The 22,494-nt window shown below is 42.0% G+C and overlaps 1 protein-coding gene across 1 annotated transcript in view; it reads right to left on the bottom strand.

Annotated features, from left to right (window-relative positions):
* Positions 1 to 22,494, bottom strand: part of dnah10 (dynein axonemal heavy chain 10) — a gene marked incomplete at both ends in the record, with an annotated part of 79,265 nt that overhangs the window by 45,960 nt on the left and 10,811 nt on the right. Inside the window, 15 exons of the mRNA XM_080731189.1 lie at positions 53 to 286; positions 825 to 947; positions 8,198 to 8,431; positions 9,082 to 9,238; positions 12,665 to 12,876; positions 13,657 to 13,835; positions 14,174 to 14,276; positions 14,525 to 14,641; positions 14,758 to 14,916; positions 18,293 to 18,772; positions 18,864 to 19,020; positions 20,342 to 20,549; positions 20,645 to 20,809; positions 20,926 to 21,077; positions 21,751 to 21,904. Coding sequence (XP_080587315.1) covers positions 53 to 286; positions 825 to 947; positions 8,198 to 8,431; positions 9,082 to 9,238; positions 12,665 to 12,876; positions 13,657 to 13,835; positions 14,174 to 14,276; positions 14,525 to 14,641; positions 14,758 to 14,916; positions 18,293 to 18,772; positions 18,864 to 19,020; positions 20,342 to 20,549; positions 20,645 to 20,809; positions 20,926 to 21,077; positions 21,751 to 21,904 — 2,834 coding nt within the window. The remainder of the gene's footprint in view (positions 1 to 52; positions 287 to 824; positions 948 to 8,197; positions 8,432 to 9,081; positions 9,239 to 12,664; positions 12,877 to 13,656; positions 13,836 to 14,173; positions 14,277 to 14,524; positions 14,642 to 14,757; positions 14,917 to 18,292; positions 18,773 to 18,863; positions 19,021 to 20,341; positions 20,550 to 20,644; positions 20,810 to 20,925; positions 21,078 to 21,750; positions 21,905 to 22,494) is intronic.

The raw sequence follows: 22,494 nt of genomic DNA, 5'->3' as shown, positions 1-22,494 counted from the left end.
TTCTCGGAAGCATAACGAATCGTGTCTTTCCGAACATTTGGCCCGATCATACCTTAATCATGTGCTCCTGGACGCAGCCGGGGTCGCTGCTACCCAGGATGCTGAGCAGCTCGTCGTCGGAGATGAAGAAGAAGCGAGGGAAGGCGTTGCGCTTGGAGTCCAGGTAGTCGTTGAGGCTCTTCTGGCACCTCTCCAAACCGTCACTCAGGCCCTGCAGGTCGGTTAGCCGGTTTGGAACCAGGCAACAGCGCTTGATGCCCGGGTCCTTCACTGTGTCATTCATTAGCTACACAACGTATAGAGAAATGACATTATACTGTAGATCAGTGGTTCTCAATATGTCCCAGGGGGGTCCCCAGATTATTTTGGGGGGTCCCCAGATGATTAACTTAATGTGCAACATTGTTTTCTCACTCAACAGTAAACAAACCAACAAAACGTTTAACTGTATAGCACATTTCTAAAGTGACAATCTATGGACTTTTTAATACCTCTGAAATGACAAATTAAACATTGGCCAAATTGTCAAATATTAGAGGCAGAAATTATAGGCGATCTACATGCTCATAACGCCTTGCAACGCGAGGCGTTGTGAGCATGTAGATCTGCTATTTTCACAATAGAACCGTGTTATACAAAATGTAATGCCTCAACTCTTAGTGCTCGTCAGGGTGGAGGGGGTCCCCAGTTAAAATATGATTATTTTGGGGGTTGTGGCCTGAAAAGGTTGAGAACCACTGTTATAGATGGCGTGCCTGCATGCCGTGATGTTGTCATGTTGCAGTGTTTTGCTCTCATCGTCAGATAACATGGGCTGCGCTCACTTTTTTGAACACTCTGTCAATGTCGTCAAACTTCTCAGCCTCGCCCGGTAACTGAGCACGGATATCTCCACCAATGAAGATGCTTTCCAGGTACATCCATTTACGCTGCACCAGCATCCACACCTGTGAGGGAATAAATAACAGGTTTTCCTCCAATCAGGACAGAGACAAGTTTTGTCGAGTGGGGGGCGGGCCTTACGCGCACCAAGGCCTGCCCTCACTCGATCATGATGGAAACTGAAACTTAAGTGAAATCACTTTCCATACCTTTCCCTACGATTCCTATAGGGGGATTCCAAATGGGCCCCTTACAGGTCTGTAAGGCTGAGACAGCCTGAGAGTGTATACATTCAGGCACGTGCACACATAGACATCAAAGGGGGCTTGAGTCCCTGCCCTTTTACTTGTCTGTAAAAAGGGGGACTGCCCATAAGTCCAAAATCTCATTAGTCCTACATCTCATTAGTCCTAATTTAGTTAGGGTTAGGTTTTAGGGTTAGGTTTAGGCATAGTTTTACTGAAGTTAGGTTTAGGGTTTGGTTTAGGCATAGTTTTACTGAGGTTAGGGTTAGGTTTAGGCATAGTATTTTCCACCAGGTTATCATCACCAGATTCTGACTAATGGGATGTAGGAACAATGAGATGTCGGACCAATGCCATGGCACTGTATAAAGTGCCCTCTCCAGACCATGAATGCAGTTCTCACTATGGTGAAAGAAATGCAAATGCCCTCTTTCCATGCCATACATGAAGGCAGCATTCAAGAGAATTGCCATGTCCAAACTCTCCTGAACTTGAATGCAGCATCTTATGTTGAAAGAATTGCCCTCTCTGTGTAGAAATCCATGCCATAACGCCATCTCCAGTATTCACTTGATTATGCTTAGTTTAGCCCTTTGAAGGTCGCACCAAGAAAGAAGCTGTCAAAAAAATATTTCTTTGCATTTTCTATTCCCTTTAGGCATTAATAACAACAATCAATTGTTTTTTTTTTTTTACAATACACCCACCAGTTTTTAAAATATAAGCCTCTACCAAACGGTAGAGATGTATGTTAATGTTAAGGGTGCATTTGATAGAAAAAACTTTAACTGATAGCTAGAACAATGAAACTTCTCCAGTTGATAACTTTTGGGGCATATATCTGAAGATTGGATAATGGCAAATTCAAAAATATTGTTTCATTTTCTTGACATAATTAGTGACAAAACAATTATCAGATGATGAACTTTAAATAATATGTTGAACTTTGATAATTAGGGTTGAATAGGTGAACAGGTGTACTGTGTATGTTGATTGGACACTACTCTTTTACCACTAACAGACATCTCAACCGTTTGGTAGAGAATATTTTTTAAACAAGAATAAAATCTTACTTATAGAACTATTTCAGCATATATTATAATGACAAAACATTCAATGTATCATAACAACAAGTTGTAATTATGCATAGTAAATAGTATGTTTTTAATACTTTAGCACTACCTTTACCATCAACGGACACATCTACCGTTTGGTAAAGCATGTTTTCAAAACATTTTTTTGACCATTATTACATTTATTTTTATTGCACTTTGTTACATATGCATGTTCAGCAACATCTCTAAGATGATGAATATGTAAAAAGAATCATCCTAGCTTTGAAATTCCTGCAGGAGAGAGCTCATCTGTCAGGAGTGTTTTTCTTGTGTCAGATTTCCTCTGTGTCACATGACTTGGAATTAAGCATGGTGTGTGAAGTCACTGCACCCTCACCTCAGGTGGATATTATTGGCCATCAAGCACCTCAACCAAATGGTAGAGATGGCTGAATGAGGTTGAGTTCATTTCACCATTGTTTTCAATGAGAAATATGGACTTAAAATGTGCTCTACCATTTGGTTGAGAAAACCATCAAAGGGCTACTTAGTGTGGTGTCAAGAACAGAAAATAGCTGACCTCCAAGCTCACGCACAACCTATCGCGTTGTGAGCTTGGTCGTCTACTATTTTCAATATTTTCACTAATGGTCCTTTTAGAAATGTCAGCCCCTGCCTCTCTAACATTCTCTGCACTTCCCTGGTTCAATTTTGTACGCGCTCACTTATGGTGGTTCCAGGGAGCCAGTTGTCCGGATTTAAAATGAAGCAAACACGGAACTAAAAGTTCCTATGATTGGCCACTAGTTGCGCTGTTCTGGTACCAGCAGCAACATGTACATAGGATTCCATTCATTTCCCCAAAACTTTTACATTTGATTTTCTTACCTTAATAAACCTTAATAAATATTTGATGGTTCCTGTCGCTAGTTTAAAGCCTTGTTTCAATCACCATGATATGCGATTTGTGAAATTATGGTCACATTTATGTTAAAGCAGGGTATGCTGTAGGAGGGGCTTGCGATCATAGGCTTGTGATGATTCTTCTTTGTGTGCTTTATTTTCGGCAAGCTCAAGACAATGTCCCATGTATCCCTGCGGTTGCATGTGACCGTTGGCAGCCAATAGCATTCCAATTGATGGAGACACCCATATAAGGGCAAAAAAGCTTCATTTTCGCACCATAGAAACCAATGGGTTCCCACCGTCCATATTTTTTACAGTCTATGGGTGGTTCCTTGAAATTAAAAAGTTGGTATTGTAATTGTCTAGCAGAAGAGAAGTCCACATAACCAGCTCTGATAGTGTGAAAGGGCCGGTTCCGGAAACGGTTCCAAATGTGATGGAACCCATTCCTGGTTCCTCAACGTTGGATCCGGTTCCTCCGGTTCCCAACCCTAGGTGAGATGAGTGTGTGCTGTGCTGCAGAGTGACCCGGCTGTGAAGCTTGAAACCCAATATGGCCGAGGGGAGGGGGGTGGGTCATTCCCTCTTGGCGTAAAAAAACGGTATATGTTTGGCTTTAACCCTACCTAGCCCCATGCGGGAACCCCAGATTCCCGAGTGTTACGTTGTTGGTGCCATTACCTCGGACCGGTCAAAGGGGGATAAGCCCCCCTGGGTAATTTATTGTCCTTTTTAGCACATGTTTAGATTTTTTTGTTCCTTTCCATTTAAAAGAATTGTTCTTTTTTCCATTTTAAACTTTTTTTTTCTTTTTTCTGGTGGCCCACTGGTGGAGTGAAGCACTGTTCTTACTCCTCAGCTATTCAAACAAAGTCCTGAATACCTATCGCAGACCCACGATAACACAGTTTTGTTATCATGATATAGTGATAAATATATCGTTACATTCCTATTTGAATTGTTAACTGCCAGAATTAAAACATTGTCTGTCCTGTTGCCTGCCAACATCCAGTGAGTTTTTCACTAACCTTTGAAAATTCATAGAAAATTCATGCAGGGTTTTATTTTGCGGTCATGTGATTGATAAGGCTGAATGTGTCGCAGAGAATCCCAGAAACAGATGGCAACTCATAGGTTAGCGAACAGCGATATATTTATTTTGTTGATGTTGGTCGTCATGGCCGACAGTTCCCACATGATGTTGTGTGGGAGTTCCCTTTGATCCACACCGTACTGAATAACTGCCAGTTTGCATAAGGTCTTCAGACTAGGACTTAAGTCTAAGATATACAGCAGGTCAGTCACTCTGGCTTCATCTTCAACGTCCTCCGGAACGGATTTGTACCCGTATCTTAACCCTCCAAAGAGGATGATACGATCTCCCACCATGCTACTGCACATGTCAGACATCCATGAACACGGGGCTTTCCCCTTGGCCTCAACCTTCTTCCAGGAGAAGGTCTCGGGATTGAATTTCCAGAGATCGTTAAAGGTCTGGTTCAGTTCACAGTTGTCACCTCCAAATATGTACAGCTCTCCATTGTAGGCGAAGGCTGAATGACCCCAGCGTCCTTCTGGAAGAGGCTGTGTAGAAGGCGTGCTCAGCCAGCAGTTGGTCTCTGTGTCAAACACTCTGATGTTGTTGTCATATATCTGTTCCCGTCTGCCCCCAAATACAAACATCCTTGTCCCGATGATGGTGGCAGAGTGAAATGATGAAACAGGTGAAGTGCCTCCGGTGTTAATTAAAGACCATACCATTGTAGTGGAGTCCAACTTGTTGATGTCATTAGTGTTAATGTTTCCTCCATAGATAAAGATGACCTTTTCTAAGACACAGGCTGAGTGGCCCTTCCGCCCCTTTGGAACAGTACCAGACACCCTGGGCTTGAACCATCTGTGGGTGTCGATATCAAGTGCATCAAGTACAATGCAGTACTCATTGTCCTTGTTTACCCCTCCCCAGATGTAGATGGTATCTTCTATCAACACAGCCATGTGCCATCCACCTATGGAGGGAACTTCAAGGAGACGTTCTCCTCTCCCATTTGTTACTGGGAACAACGTCGTCCAGCGTGAAGACACTGTGTTGAAGATGTGAACCTCAGCCTTATAGTCCTCAAAGCAGTACACCTTATGTCCCACTGAAACAGCACTGCGATAGAAGATTCCCTTTGGGGTGCCTCTCAGACGCACCGACCAGCGCAACATGTCAAACACCAACTGCAAATCGGAAAGATATAATTAAAGAACTCTTGTTCTGTAACAGAATGGAGTGTTGTTGTGCGCACACTACCACCTACCTATATTGGAGAGCGACACAAATGTCACGCAAAGCTTGGCCAGTCCGTGAAGCCGATGGCTTGCGTTGGCCAATCAGGGAAGCTGATGTAAATGTTATCTAATCTAACTACCAGTAAGACGCCTAAGGGCGAAAAGAGGGCCCTTAGGAGAGTGAGGTCAGGCAGGACGGAATTCGCAAAGGACGGAATTAATTATTAATATAATATAAATATACAACTGTATATATCGGACCAGTTACCCTTATATTAAGATCCCTGATACCCATATATGGAGATCAATGTACCGGTACATGGGCATATTGGCTGGATCGGCAGTTTCATACAACTGTACAATGTGTAAGTACAGTAACGGCACTGGGAAGGAGCTAATGCAAAAATCTGAGCTATCCTAAAAGTTGGAGTCTGTAGAACCAACCATGTGTGAGACATGCTTACTTGGTTACTCGTTATGTGAAAGTCATATGACGTCTATGACGTCTGACATCATACATGTTAGTTAGTTAGTTCATTTATTGTCCACAATGTGTAAATGTGTCTTTTTTCTCATATACATTTAGACAACATTAAAATGACAGATAAACAGCAACAAACACTTACACACAAAACATCTTAAGGCAACAAGAACAACAGTGGCATATAAGGTGAAGAAACAGGCAGATCAACGAGACATGACATCATTCAATGCCTTAATGGCATTACGATCCCTTTTATGCCCATATATGGAGATCCCTGTCTGTAGAACCAGATCTGTGTGCTGTGAGACCCCAGACATGTGTCTGTGCGTGTCAATATCTGTCTCTCAGTCCTTGTCCCCTTTGGTTGGATCGACGGTTCTAATGAAAAATGTTGATTTGTACAACTGTACATCAGGGATCTCCATATATGGGCAATTTTGGCATACAAGGGACATGGATGGCATCATTGGCATGTGATGTCACAATGTGATGTCACGGATATCCAGGGTTTGATCTTTGATGAGGTGATGATGTCACAACAATGTGATGTCACAATGTCAACAATGTGACAACAGCTATAGACTATAGACATTGAGGCGTTACAGAAGGACGGAAGAACGTACGGATAAGATGTGCAAAAATGAGTAGAGTAGATTTACGTAGATAAGAGTTAAGTGGCATGTGACGTTAAAATAAAGAAGGATCCAGGAGCTTTCATCTTGGGTCTCCCTTCAAAAGAGATTAATTTGACAACATTACAATTTAAAGTTACTTGATAAACTCCTATTATTAGCCCAAAAATGCATTATGATAAATTGGATAAATGATATTTCTGCAGTGTATAGAGGCAATGAACCCCTCATAGCTCATGTGGTTAAAACGACAAGTTGAGGCGCAGTTGTTTACAATGCGATGCAAATGCCTGTGTTTTTTTTTTGGAAGTCTTAAATGCGCAGGTTTCAGCTGTTTTTTTGTGACGTCTAATTCCCGACTCCCTGGTTTTCACATATATCTGAAATGCTTCCATTCTTTAGCTTTTAGCTGGCAGTGGATAAACCTTTTCCTCCTCCTTCCATGTTGCTTGCTGCGCCAGTCACCAGCTGTGGGTGCTGTGTTGTAACAGCAGGATTCGTATCGAATCTATCGATAGAGCAACATCTGTATCGATTCACATATCGTCGGGAGTTTATATCGATATATCGCCAAATCGATTAATCGAACCTACCCCTAACGTCCAGAGGCCAATGAACTCACTTTTCTGAGCCAAATTATTCAAAAAACTACAGATAAGAGAAAATCACACCCGTGTGAACTGAGCGGTGGTTTACCCACCAACCCCCTCCCCCCTCCCCCTGTGTGTGTGTGTGTGTGTGTGTGTGTGCGTGTGTGTGTGTGTGTGTGTGCCTGGCCTGGCCTGGCCTGAGAACAGCGCCCCTCCCTTAACATGTGTGGTCATAAAAGGTACTACACCACAGGCTTGAGGCTACATACAGACCCACCCACATACATACATACAAACAAACAAACATACATACCTACACACACGGCCACGCTATGGAGACGGTGTGACCACCGCTCAAAAACACTGAATGTTGAAAGCTCAGCAATTGAGGTCAGGAAGAAAACAACATAATAAAAAGATTTTTGATGTCATATGACCTTTAAGGGTATGTCTATGTATTTTGTTGTTTGTGTTAAAGTTTAAAAATCGATAAAAATCGATATAAAAAAAAGGAAAGAATTAGATGCGTAATGAACAGTGGTGCTTTCGAGGCCGGACGCGACCGGACGCCGTGTGGCCACTATATTTCCCACACGCGCAGGAACGGCACGGAATAGTGCATTGCGCTATGCATGCTAGAATGTGTCCTCTTAGATTTGAGTGCTATCTAATCAAATTTGCATAACAAGTTTACCAGGTTGCAGTGAGTGGTGAGAGTGCATCCCCCATAGATTCACAAGCCCAGGCTACGCTATTCATATGGATACTGTCTTTAACACCTACTGTATGCTTCCAGCGGTGGCTGTGTGTGCATGTGTGTGCGTCTCTGCGTCCTCATGGCTCCATTACTGTGGTATGTAGGCTACTGTTTGAGATTCGTTCAAAGCAAACTTTGTTTCTCCACTGTAACGCTGTATTTTCTAATTGACTTAAATTAAACTAGAAAGTAAAATCCTAAGTAACAATGCAAATATAGGCCTAATTAAGACTAGAAAACTTCGTTTTTGTGTTCCCATTAGATCTGCTTTCTAAATAGCTTCTAGGGGCGTGTGCGCGCGCGTGACGTCAATAAATGACCGTCCGCCCTGAAAAGAAAATCCCAAAGCACCACTGGTAATGAATGACAGACCTCTATGACCTCACTGATGAGGGACAGGCTCTTCTCCCACAGCTGGACAGTGTCCAGGAAGGGCCCTATGTAGCGGCTGCCCGCCATGCTCTGGAGGCTCATGGCTGTGTCGTCCAGGCCCTGCAGGATGTCATCCACGGATCCCAGGACGAAGCCTCGCTCCTGGGAGCCTTTGAAGTAGCGCTGCACGTTGAACTTAATCTTTTCCCAGGTCTCCACCACTTCCTTTACTCCCTGCACACTCACATGCAAGCACACACGCACACACACACACAAAATGTATATTTTATTCACTTTCTGAGCAATATCTTGCAACAACCATGTTTTATTGCTTCAGTCGTGCTTGGGTTAGGGATGGGAGGGGACGATATGAAAATGTCATATCACGATTATTGTGACAAAATAAATCGTGATTTACGATATTATCGCGATAATCAAAATCCATTATCCTGGAGCGGAACGTTTGCCAAAAAAGAGCAGATCTACAAGCTCGCCTTGCGACGCTTTGTGAGCTTGTAGATCGGCTATTTTTTTGGAAAAGACATTACATTTTGATAGAGAGTGAAAAAAAGACGTAAAAGGGTGCCATGGCATTGGTCCGACGGTTCATTAGTCCGAAGGTTCATTAGTCCGAATTTGTTAAGAATACTATGCCTATGTTTAAGTGGTGCCAGATAAGAAGTTTGGCAAATAAAAGGTGAATTGATCTCAGTGCCCAGAGGACGATATCACAATAAATTAAATCTACACAATATGATTATCATGAGTGTTTTTTAACACGATAAACGATAATATCGCTTATCGACCCATCTCTAGCTTGGATACAACATAGGATAGAATTGGGAGAATAAACAAATAACCAAAAAATAATAATAATAATTCACCTTCTCAATACTGAGCTCTTTGACAGCCGACGTGACAATATCGCCTATGATGGAGGCGTGCTTGTGTAACTCCATAGCAAACATATTCTCCAGGGTGAAGGTGTCGGGGTTTATCTCAAAACTAGTGCTGGTCCTCTGCATGAGATCCTTCCAGTGTCTGTGATGGAAGACATTACACCACACATTTAGAACATATCCCCCATATACAGTATCCCTGTGTGTTTGATCATGTGACACCTGCTATCATCACCTTTAGATTCAATCATAATTAGGGGTGTAACAATACATTTTAACAGCGATACGATGCGCATCATGATACATGGTTAACGATACGATACATGGACGATATTGGTTCATTCATGGCGATACGATTCGATTCAATGATTTAAAATCGATATAGTAACTATTTAGCAAAGAAATTAAATCTGTGTACAACGTGTAAAAAATCTATTATTATGGAAGTAAACGCTGGGATTATCTAGCAAATACATGGACATTATATTTCAACACATATCAGACCTGCCAACCCTGGCAATTTTTTTTGAGTACTCATGCGCGGGCACTTCCCGCGTTGCAATTTTTGTTGTTTTCCCGCACAAAACAGCGTATATTTTGGGGGGTTCCATGCACCTTTTTGGGTGGGACCTTTACAGTTATGTTAACAAAATTTCACACCAGAAATGTAGCACATTGCATGTCTTGACTTACACTAATAGGAGGAGGCAAGATGTTAGAACAACCTTTTAAATAAAAATGCCATTTGGTCAGGAGAAAAAGTAGGCTAGTATTACCAGGCAATACAGTAATGTTGCTTTGGCAATATTGTTGACACATCTTTAATAAAATATACTAACTGCACTTGCTCAGAGTTAGTTAACAATAGACTAGCAAAACAGTCTCACCAGTGACTTAATGAATGAACATACATCAACATAATCATGTTATTCAAATAGCAAAATAGCTTTACATTGTCAGGTAGGCTATTTACCTTTAAATATTTACCTGTGTCTTTGTTAAACATTGTTCATTGAGCAGCCTAAATAAAACCACCTTTCTGTGCATGATTTGCATTAAGTTGAAAGTATTCAACTCATGTAGGTTTCTATTCCATCCATTAATTGATATATAGGCCTACATTGTGTATAGATCACATACAGCCTAGTCTGTATATTCATTCATATAGGCTGTAGGCTACTCATTGTTGATACTGATAGACCATTAATGTCATTCATATATTCACAGGTGATAAATGTGTTCACTGTTAATGTTTTTGACAATACACATAGGCCTAATTCATTCATTCATTCATACTCGATGGGCATAGGCGATTTTAAGGGGTGTCCTAGGGTGCACGTGCAACCCCTGGCCGCCAGGCGGCCATTTTGATTTTTTTTTTTTTTGTAATGTAACTTTACATCCACTCAGACCGAATACAACAACACCCCCTAGTGGTAGTGATAGAGGCTGGCAGCTCCAGGCAGCCCCCCCCTCCCCTCCTGATGTGATGTCATATCCACGCGCCAGTATTGAAATTGAAAACAACATCTGTTAAAAATAAAGCATGGAGTTCGAGCTCTTCACTACTATGGACGTGACTACCGGTAGATATTATAATATAGCTGCTTGCCCTGAAACATCACATGGAGAGGATCATTTTGTACCTGACTTTCCTCTACAAAACACAGACCTCAGGCTCTATCAGCCAGGACTCTTGTCTCACTGTGCGTGACTGAACCATTTCCTCCTGACCAGCCCAAGGTAAGACTAAGACAGTCAGATCATGCTTTTATAAACCCTATTATATTAAGCCCAAAATGGTTCTGCCGCCGTGTAGAACCGAACCGATTTTAACTTGAAAAAATGCATTGGGTACAAAATTAACTGCAGAAATCCGCTAAAACAACATTACAAAACCGCTAATATCCGCAATTGTTTTCGCGCTGCGTGCGCGTGCATGAGGTAATAGAGGTCGTGCACCCCTTGCTGGAAGAGGCTAGAGTCGCCTATGTCGATGGGTCACACGTTTTGACATTTTCCGACTGGTTGCTCGCTGCAAAACCGTCGTATGACGAAGTATAACTCCAGGCGGACCGGAGCAGCTCGTTGTTTCGTTTCACCAGCGTCGCCAGATAGGGTTAGGTTAGGCATAGTACAAGATTTCACCAATTCTCACCATCGTGGCTGCTATGACATGTGAATTCACCTCAGAGGAGGGTTTTAAAAGTTTATTACCTGAACAGTCGCTGTGCATCGACTCGCGCAACACCACGGCCCTTCTCCGTATCATCTTCTTTATACATTAATCTGATTAATATCGCCGTTATGTATCCGATCGATAACTCGTCTGCGTCGCTGTGAGATGCGTGCATGCTGAACTAAACCAAAACCTTCTTCTATAACTCTATTACCAAAACAAACAGTCCGCCAATCATTCTTCTTCTGTCGATAAAACGAGCATCGCTTCCGTTCTAGTGCTCCCCAGCGCCATGCGCCCCATTCACACACCATTCATGTGGTGCCTGGGAGGAACTACACGGCATGGAGCAAAAATGTTTGCCTCACTTTGGCCCACAACACAACCGAACACAATGCAGAATGTGTTGTGAATACCATCACCCGATAATGCGTAGCCGTTAGAGGAGTTTGCGTACCTGCGTACAGAGACTAAAAATGCGTGCTTACTACGCAAAATGCGTATGGGTTGGCAGGTCTGACATATGGACAAACCCACCTTGACATGAACACAGAGATTACACACATTTATCGTTAGACCAAAAGTAGCTATATGGAATGGAAAGGTAATTAGACCCCTCTTTTTCATTTTCCCTCTTAAAATTGCCCAATACAAGGCACAAATACCGTACTTAGTTTCCATACAACCAATTATTTGCAAAACAATTCCATACCGATTACGCATTTTAAAATACAATGATACAATACAAAGGCAAAACTGTTTTATATTTTGCTTTTGCAAATGATATAGTAGACCATTGCAAATTAAAATCGATTTTTCGATTCAGTTACTATATCGTTACACCCCTAATCATAATGGATTTTAACGTTCTCTTTCCTGTTTTGAGAGCGCATTGATTCTATCTAGACCATACATGGGCAACTGGCGGCCCGGGGGCCACATGCGGCCCCCGACCTTCACTTAATGTGGCCCGCAGGTTGATATTGGAGTAATGATATATTATTGATTTCAGCTGTTACAATTCCAAACATGGAAAAATTACCCGCTTTAATTACTTCAGTCTATATTAGTAGCGTAATGACTAGTATTAAAATGTTGTATTTTTCATGTCCAACGTATTTGTATTTCAGTTCATAAAGTTAACATAAGAACATGTAATTGTATTTGAAATGAACAAATAAAATTAAAAAAAGTTACTTTTCAGGATTCCACTTTAAAAATAGCAAAAAATAGCCGATCTACAAGCTCAAAACGCGTCGCACTGCGACGCGTTTTGAGCTTGTAGATCGGCTATTTTTGCTATGTATGCATTGTGGCCCTCTGAAGTGAGTGTGAAAATGTAGTGGCCCTCTCCATCATCAAAGTTGCCCACCCCTGATCTAGACCGACCTGTCTCTGAGGGCCTCGTTCTTCAGGTCCAGCAGGAGAGGGAGGGACTCTCTGAACTCTTTCATGTGTCCCTCCAGGTAGAAGGCACCAGGCAGCCCTCGGACTTCTTTCGGTAGCTTCCTCAGGTTCCTGATGAAACCCTCCATGCCTTCTTGCAGCAGCTCAAGGTTTAAGTTCACCCATAGTGTCTGAGACCACTCTGCCTTGGCAGCCTGAGCAATGGACAGAGAGACTCAAATATAAAATGCATGAACATGAACATGTATGCACGCACGCACACACGGTGTCAGGCACATTCGCCTATATGATTTTTTCGCCTACATGCATCTGGTCCTTTCGCATGGCACTTTCGCCGTGGAGGAGAGTCTTTTCACCTATCCTGTCTGGTATGGCCCATTCACCGCAGTTGAAGAGCCATTTCGCCTGCACTAGACTGTCCATGTTTGCATGACAGTGGTGTTACCTCACCTGTCAAACGGTGACCATTACACATGGCTATCCTATGCACCCCATAGAAATCACATTAATACAGATTAGAGCTATTGGAATCAGGTGCGTCCAAATAATTAAATGGGTTAGATAATCACCCGCGTCACGGTTACTGAGGTTAGGGTTAGGTTTAGGCATAGTTTTACTGAGGTTAGGGTTAAGGTTAGGTTTTGGTGGTCGGACCAAAGCAATTTAAGGGTGTTCGACCTAAGGACAGACATGTTACCCTGTTTGACACCACTGTCACAGTCACTATAATATTAAATGACAAAGGGATAATATGCAAACATAGACAGTCTGACAGCAGAATCGAGCATAGGCGAAATGGCTCTTCAACGGCGGCGAAACGGCCAGACAGGTTAAGTGAAAACACTCTCGTCCACGGCGAAAGTGCCACGCCATATCCATGTAGGCGAAAAAATCATAGGCGAAAGCACTGGTGACCGCACACACACACGTAAACAGCCCTAATTAACCTTCACAAGACATACACCAACTCTGACCTTCTGAGCATTGTGGATCGCGTAAATCTGCCGCAAGCCCTTCATTTCATTTTGTACTTTGAGAAGCTCTGGGTACATGGTGATGGCCAGGTCAAACAGCTTCTCGGCATTGGCCAGCCCTTGCCGTAATGACTCCATTTTAACAAACTCGGTCTCATACGACTCCATGGCCGCCGCACCTACAAAGAAAGAAAGAAAGAAAGAAAATAAGCATAAAAGCATAAAAATAATCTTCTATTTGGAAATGAAAGGCTCATTCATACTACGGTGAAATGAGTAGCTCCATCCTTTTTTAGGTGATGGGGTGATGGGGTGATGTCGGAAAGTAAAAGCAGGGAGATGTGTTGGGGTTTGCGGTGAAGCGCTCTTCACCCCGACTAATGATGTAATGTTGTAGTTCTTTGACTTTAGAAAACTACATCGCGGTGAACTGCTCTTCATCTTCTCTGGAGTATGAATGAGCCTTAAGACTTAACGGTAGTGACATTCTAGTATTGATTTTTCGGTCCTGCTGTACCTTTATCTAGATCGTCTCCTACAGCTCCAGGCCCGTGCATGTTGAAGCTTTCTGTGAAGATGTCCAGCTCCTGTTTGAACTCCTCAATCTGGTCCTTGGTTATCTGTGTGAACGTGGCAGCGGAGGTTTCAGAGATGTCCTGAATATGATCTTACAGCTTCTATGATGAGGTCATTTTAAGGAACACACTGTACAGTAATTCTCTGAGTTGAAGAAATTACACCTTCTAAAATAGTATTACTGTTGAGCTTTTAAGTAATATATGAACCACCAGAAGTTTTATGATCTGATGTTTTTCTAGTTCTTTCCTGTAGTTCTTCGTGGGTGGGACCACAGGTTAAGCTTTCTCACCTCTGTGAAGGTTTTCTTGACCTGCCCCAGACGTCGATCTACTTGTCTGGACTCTGCAAACAGGTCACTCCACAACTTGCCAATGGTTGCCACCAGTTCCAGTTCTTCCTCTTTGGCCTATACACAGATAATGCAAAACATTACGTTATTTTCCGCCCAAGACAGTGTTAACTTGTGCTCCTCTACGGAGAATGGTCGGATTCTTACAAAAACTGCTACCGATATGGGATTACCTCCAACTTGTACATGGCTAGGGTCCTGTAACGCTCCTGGACATCCGTGAACCTCATCTCCACAGCCAGAGACATGTCCCTGATGTCTGAGATTGTGCCCAGGACAAACTTCAAGTCCTCAAGTGTGTCGGGGCTCCGCTTCAGATTCTCAGAAAGATGCTGTTCACGATAACACACATAACGCTAGAATTAATAGGCTTGTGTGAAAGTGATAGAATCCATGTTTCAACAAAAACTCAAATACTATACAGTTTAGTGCAGTGGTTCTCAACCTGTGGGTCGGAACCCCCGGGGGAGGGCCACCCAAATTATTTCGAGGAGTCCCCAGATGATTAACTTAATGTGCAACATTGTTTTCTCACTCAACAGTAAACAAACCAAAATAAAGTGTATAGAGGGTGTGTAGCAACTCATAATGTAATAACGGCTCATAATGTAATAAGGGCTCATAATGTAATAAGAAAAATGTAATAAAAACTCATAATGTAATAATCAGCTCATAATGTAATAAAAAAGCGAGCGCATAACGTAATAATGGATTTTTCAATAATGTAATAATGTAATAATGTGTTACATTAAGAACCTCCACATAGGAGGCTCATAATGTAATACAACTTCATAATATAATAATGTATTTTTTATTACATTATGAGCTGATTATTACATTATGAGCTTTTATTACATTTTAATTATTACATTATGCGCTTGTTTTTATTACATTATGAGCTGATTACTACATTATGAGTTTTTATTACATGTTTTTATTACATTATGAGCCAATATTACATTATGAGTTGCTACACACCCTGCCAACTTTGTTGATGAAGAATGGAGCAACTATCTGCTAAACATGCAGCAAATGAATTATGAATACATATGGGGATCATTTAGCTGTACAAAGAGCATCCACAATGTTCAACATACAGTTCGTGAATGTATCGACACTGGGTGTTGATGCAACATCGATAATATCCCCATGTGGTCAGTATGTCAGTCTGCCATTGCTAGTTCTTGGCCACTTTGCCGAAGGTCATGGCATGGGGATCATTATGTAAGCCTTGATGGACCAGTCACACACTTGATTCAAAGAGTCAAGGAAGCAGAGGAGAGCGCACCACTTCGATCTGTCCCTCACTTTGGCCCTAAGTCTAGCCTTCACTCTGGCCCTGACTCGGTACCTCACTCTGGCCCTGACTCGGTCCCTCACTCTGGCCCAGGGCCGGATTTAAAATAGGGCTTGACGTGCTGAAGCACAGGGCATCAACAACCACAGGGGGCACCAGAGGATCAACTGTAAACAAAATATATTCACGTGAACTAAGCTAAGCTAAGCTAACGTTGCTGTCTGTAATGACTGGTTACACTTAAGGGTTTTGAAGAAATGTTAGGTGGATACTAGTATGCACAACTCACAAAGAACTGGTGCATTATTGTGTTGGAGCGCCTCAGTGCGGCTGCAGAGTTAAGGTGCTATCTATCCCTCATTGATTGATTGATTGATTGAAGACTTTATTAGAAGTTTGCATAGGCAAAGGTTCATGACAGTACAGTTCACTGCTACAAGGTCAACTAAAGGGAGATCCTAGTAAGCTTTTCGGCTTATTTGTACAGGAAACCTTCATGTATCTCATATAACAACTGAGACCACACTATTAAGTAGGGTGACCAGACGTCCCGGTTTTGTCACAGTCTCTGTCAGTGTCTGTGTTTGTCTCTGTGTGTGTGTGTCTTTGTGAGTGGGCGTGTGTTTTGGGCGGCGGCTTGGCTCCAGCTTCCAGCAGGCACACCTGGTTCCAGTTCCCTCATCATCCTCACCTGCCTGCCATCAGCTCATCATCGGGAGTCTATAAATGTTTGGTCTACTCTGCCCGCGATGCCAGATCGTTGCACAAGCTCCCGTGAGTGGTAACGGTACTAGTCAGTTTAGACTTTAGCATTGTTAGCTTGTTAGTGAATCTCTGCGTTTGTGTTTTTGGAAACCCAGTTTTTGATTCTTGTGATTTTTTGCCTCCCATGATTTTTGACTTTGCTCTCTGCTCCTCCTCAGTGATTGTTCTACCTGCTGCCTTGCCTGCCTGCCCACGCTGTGCCCACCCCAGGCCTACACCCCAACCACTCCTCTCCAGCTTCTGTTTAATAAACGCCCTTGGACTTTGACTTTGTTTGTTGTCTGCTTTTGGGTCTGCCAGTTTTACAAATCGTGACAGGTTTGGCCGGGACTGTTCGGTTTCATGCTGCGTGTCCCGGTGTCCCGACAAATATCTCTAAAACACTAATATGTCCCGCTTTTCAACATTCACTACAAAATTGTGCCAATAATAGCATCTGTTTTCAGTGGTTGCATAGACATTTATCATGTTCTTTTCACAAAAACATGCTCACCTAACCAATCAGAAAACATGTACAGGGCACCACGAAGGGTAAATCCTGCCCTGCTCTGGCCCTAAATCTGTGAGGGCCTTACTCTCGCCATAAGGCCCTCACTCTGGCCATGACCCGGTACCTCACTCTGGCCCTAAGTCTGGACAGATCGAAGTGGTGCGCTCTTTGAATCAAGTGTGTGACTGGTCCATCAAGGCTTACATAATGGTCCCCATGACCTTCGGCAAAGTGGCCCAGAACTAGCAATGGCAGACTGTCGTCATACTGACCACATGGGGATATTATCGATGTTGCATCAACACCCAGTGTCGATACAATCACAAACTGTATGTTGACCCCCATATGTATTCATTTGCTGCATGTTTAGCAGACAGTTGCTCCATTCTTCATCAACAAAGTTGGCAGGGTGTGTAGCAACTCATAATGTAATAAGGGCTCATAATGTAATAAAAACATGTAATAAAAACTCATAATGTAATATTCAGCTCATAATGTAATAAAAAAACAAGCGCATAATGTAATAATTAAAATGTAATAAAAGCTCATAATGTAATAATCAGCTCATAATGTAATAAAAAATACATTATTACATTATGAAGTTTTATTACATTATGAGCCTCCTATGTGGAGGTTCTTAATGTAACACATTATTACATTATTGAAAAATTCATTATTACGTTATGCACTTGTTTTTTTATTACATTATGAGCTGATTATTACATTATGAGTTTTTATTACATTTTTCTTATTACATTATGAGCCCTTATTCAATTATGAGCCGTTATTACATTATGAGTTGCTACAGGGTGTCTTCTCTTCACATTTCTAAAGTTACAATTTAAGGACTTTTTAATACCTCTAAAATGACAAATTAAACATTGGCCAAATTGTCAAATATTAGAGGCAGAAATTGTGAAAATAGCAGATCTACATGCTCACAGTCACAACGCTTCGTTGTGAGCATGTAGATCTGCTATTTTCACAATAGAACCGTGTACAAAATGTAATGCCTCAACTCTTAGTGCTCGTCAGGGTGGGGATCCCCAGTTAAAATATGATTATTTTGGGTCTGGCAGCCTGAAAAGGGCAAGGGCACCACAGGTTTAGTGGATGATACTCAAGTGTTGTACTGTTATGTATGGCTGGTCAGTACCATTAGTTCATCTCTCAGGTTGAAGAGGTCGTCCCTGGCAGACTCATTGAGCAACCTGCCCAGTGAAGTGATCCAGGCCTGGGCATTCTCCTGCACGGTCTGGGCCAGAGGATGCAGCTTCAGGCGGATGATGTGCTCGTCCTTGACCAGTGGCTGCAGCGCCACCTCCTGGCTGACTTTGATATAGAACTGCAGCTTGTCGTCATACATGACATAGGATGGCCTCTTGGCTGCGAATTTCTCCACGACAATGGCCTTGTCGAGCTTCCACAGGGGCCGATAGCGTTTCCAGCGATTGAGGTAGCTCCCGATGGAGGTGAGGAGCCGCTGGGTGTTCTGGGACACGGCCAAGGCTTGCTCGTTGATTTGGGGGAGCTGGCAGGCGTCTGTGTAGAAGCTGATCGTCACCAACTCGTCTTCTCCGTCGACGCGCTGTGGAGGGCACTCGATGCAGGTCCCACGCATCCAGCGCACAAACCGCTGAGGCAGGAAGAGGACAGGAATTTCAATTGTTGAAATATTTTCGTTCAAAAATATAGGAACTTATGCAGGGGAGGGAAGTAATTCACACCTTGGGGCTTTCTACACAATCTCTGACACAATGCATGATCAGTCTGTAGACTTCATTGCTCTTGGGGTGCAACACAATCTCAGGTGCAGACAGTATGGCTTCAATTTGGAAAAGAGGAATGTTCCCCATCAACGCTGAGTTAAAAGCTTGGATGTTCCTAAACAACATGAAAAAGACAAAACAATAAGTGGGGCACATTCATTCAAATGAAGATATTACTAATTATTTGCACTAGTGTTGCCCGATCCCGATCACGTGATCGGATCGGCCGCCGATATGGCCGTTTTTATAAGATCGGGGGAAAAAAATCGTTTTTTTTTTTTTTTGTTTTTTTGTTTTTCAAAAAAATATTTTCTGGGAGTACTGAAAGTTACAGGTAAGGTGAATGCGATATGAAATGTAAGCTTACCATAATCACAGTAATCCTTAATCATTTTCAATCATATTCAAGGGCTTTTGGAGAAATGAGACAGACAGAGCACTGCAGAGGGAAGGTGATTGTGTCAGACTCTGTGTACAGCTGGCAGTTGATGCCAATAAGTAGTAATTGGCCCCTTGCTAATGGATCAAAGGAAGGCAATTATGTCTCTCTGCACTGTCAACTAGCTCAGTGGTTCTCAACCTGTGGGTCGGGACCCCCAGGGGGGTCCTCAAATTATTTTGGGGGGGTCCCCAGATGATTAACTTAATGTGCAACATTGTTTTCTCTCTCAACAGTAAACAAATCAACATAAAGTTTAAGTGTATAGAGGGTATCTGCACATTTCGAAAGTGAAAAATTAAGGACTTTTTAATACCTCTAAAATGACAAATTAAACATTGGCCAAATTGTCAAATATTAAAGCCAGAAATTGTGAAAATAGCCGATCTACATGCTCACAACACCTCGCGTTGCGAGGCGTTGTGAGCATGTAGATCTGCTATTTTCACAATAGAACCGTGTTATACAAAATATACTTCCTCAACTCTTCAGGGTCGGGGGTCCCCAGTTAAAATATGATTATTTTGGGGGTCACGGCCTGAAAAGGTTGAGAACCAAGTGATAGAATGAATAGAATTTTTTTTTCTTCTTAATGCCTTGCCAAAAGATCGGATCGGGAAAGATCGGGATCGAATCGGAAGCAATAATATTTGATCGGTATCGGATCGGGAGCAAAAAAACCCTGATCGGGGCATCCCTAATTTGCACTGGTTTTGTTAAAACGTTGTACATGTTGACAGGTGATCCCAAATACCTGGATTTGTTTATTTGGATGGGACAGCAGTGGCACGTATATTAATGAACAATACGTATATGATGTAATCAATTACAGTAAATATACCAGATTTAGCAAGACTGCAAATTTACAGCAGTAGTCCCCAACTCCCCATACATAAAAACAAGCAACAAAAAACATAGGCACAAAAAATAGGAAAACAATGAACAGTGAAAAAGGCAAGCTAAATAAATGTACATGTTGACAGGTGATCCCAAATACCTCAGCACCATCTTTGTGAGGGAGTCGAACACCTTCCTCTCCCAGTAAGTGTAATACTGGGCCATGCTCTCTGCTTTACCAGTGCTGCTTTGCATGATCAAACTCTCCATTTTGGTGAGAAGAGGCGGGATAGCCTTGTACTTCCTACTCAGCAAAGTCAAATCCTTTTCCCTCTGCCGCTCAATAAGATCACAGAACTCCTGCGCACCTTGAGACAACAATAATTGGGGTCAGATATTAAGAATGGTCAAAATATTCCTACTGTATATCTTTCCATTTGGTGACATTGTTTTTACTTCCTACCTGGCAGGTCCTCTGACTGGTCTGAGACTGTAAATTTGAATAAGTTGGCCATCTCCATGGATTGCAACTTGGCATCAATGTCGCTTTCATTTTTCTGGATTTGATTGACAAGCGACTCAAACTTACATGCAGCCTGGTTCACTTGGCTTATGAACTCAGGGATCCCTACAATCAAAAGAAAACGATTGTCAGTTTTTCCACTTAGTTTAACAAGACTTTTCTGGACACTTCAATAAGACTGAGTGCACTCATATCACTGCGACCAGCGATTGTGTATGTACCCAGAGCATTCCAGTTGAGTCTCTTGCATCCCATGCGCATTACTTTCCGCAGCTCTTGGATCTGCTCAGCCAGTAGCAAGAACTCTGCATCGTTCAGGTTGTCCATTAGAGACTGGTAGTGGCTTACGAGTCTCTTCAAACCATCCACATATCTAAAAGCAGGATGCACCAGATCAAGATTAGGTTGACACTCGTTTCTGTTAAAGTAGAAATAAGCAGTTTTCTGCTGACATAAGCAGGAATCATGCAATTGCTTATTTAAAAAAAAATATTTTTATTTTATTTTATTCAGCGGCTAACCATGCTTCCTAAAGAAATGTTGTGTGTTTGACACTTCCTGGGGCTACAATCTGCCTCCAAAACTATTATTTTTTATCTGTGAGAAGTTCTGTCATTGGTCGATTAAACTGGGTGCCCATCCAAAATAACAGACCAATCAGGATCTTGTTCTTGTTCAGATTGGTTGACCAATGAGGATCTTGTTCTTGTTCAGATTGGTTGACCTGTCTGTCAATCCTTTTAGCCCCGGTCGGCTGGTTCATGCACCAATGAGCTGCTAATGACAGAGCTTCTTACAGATAAAATAATAGTTTTGGAGGTAGACTGCGGCTCCTAGAAGCGCCACAGAGACTAGATTTTTTTAGTGAGCATTGTTAGCCGCCTGAATTTAATAAAATAAAAAAATAAAAATAAAAATAAGCAATTGCATGATTCCTGCTTATGTCAGCAGAAAACTGCTTATTTCTGCTTTAAAATGACTCACTGAGTAACCTATTATGTACAGGTTATTGTGTATTATTTATTTGGGTGGTGTATATTAATCACCTGAGGAATTTGTCCTCCTGCAGAGCAACCTTTTCGGCCAACTCGGGCACAGAGTAGCCCAGCAGCTCAATGTACTTGGTCTCTGAGATGATCTCCTTGAGCTCATCAGCAAAGTCCACAATGTAGCGTACATTTCTCTCCAACTCACCTTCAGCTGCCACGGGTGCCGTCTTAAAAATGACAAAGATAAAATAAACAGGAGGGAAGAGGTCAGAGGTCAGTCAACAAACAGTATTTCATTTATCTGAGTAAAATATTGTCTGTCATCGATATTATTTTTTCTTTGCTTGCTATTTATTATGTACATGAATTAAATACAGAGGGCTTCCAACGTAAAAAAAAAAAAAAAAAAAAAAAAAGTCTTATTTGGGATGTTCCTTTTAGGCAGGGTGTTTAACTGTACTTGTACTGTTATTTCAATTGTATTGACTATACTTGTACTGTTCTCCATTTTTGTCTAATAAAATAATCAATCAATCAAAAAACAGTGATCAGTATGTGATTAAAGGACAACTTAGTTTTTTCACAACAGGGGTTCATATTTTAGATTGTAATAAGACAAAAGAAAAGATGAGTGTTGAAATGTTTTCATTTACTTCTTTCTATTGTTTTAGCGTTTAGCATGCGTACAAGTGGCTAAATATGTATTTTTAGACACAATAAGCCGGCAATTTCTTTGTCACTATTTACATCAGCCCCTATAAGTCACATCTGCACATGAAAGATTGCAGTGCATCTTGGGAA

Source organism: Nannobrachium achirus (genome assembly GCF_963921795.1).
Source record: "Nannobrachium achirus genome assembly, chromosome: 8".
Classification (NCBI taxonomy): domain Eukaryota; kingdom Metazoa; phylum Chordata; class Actinopteri; order Myctophiformes; family Myctophidae; genus Nannobrachium; species Nannobrachium achirus.
This window is presented reverse-complemented; position numbering and strand designations above follow the sequence as displayed.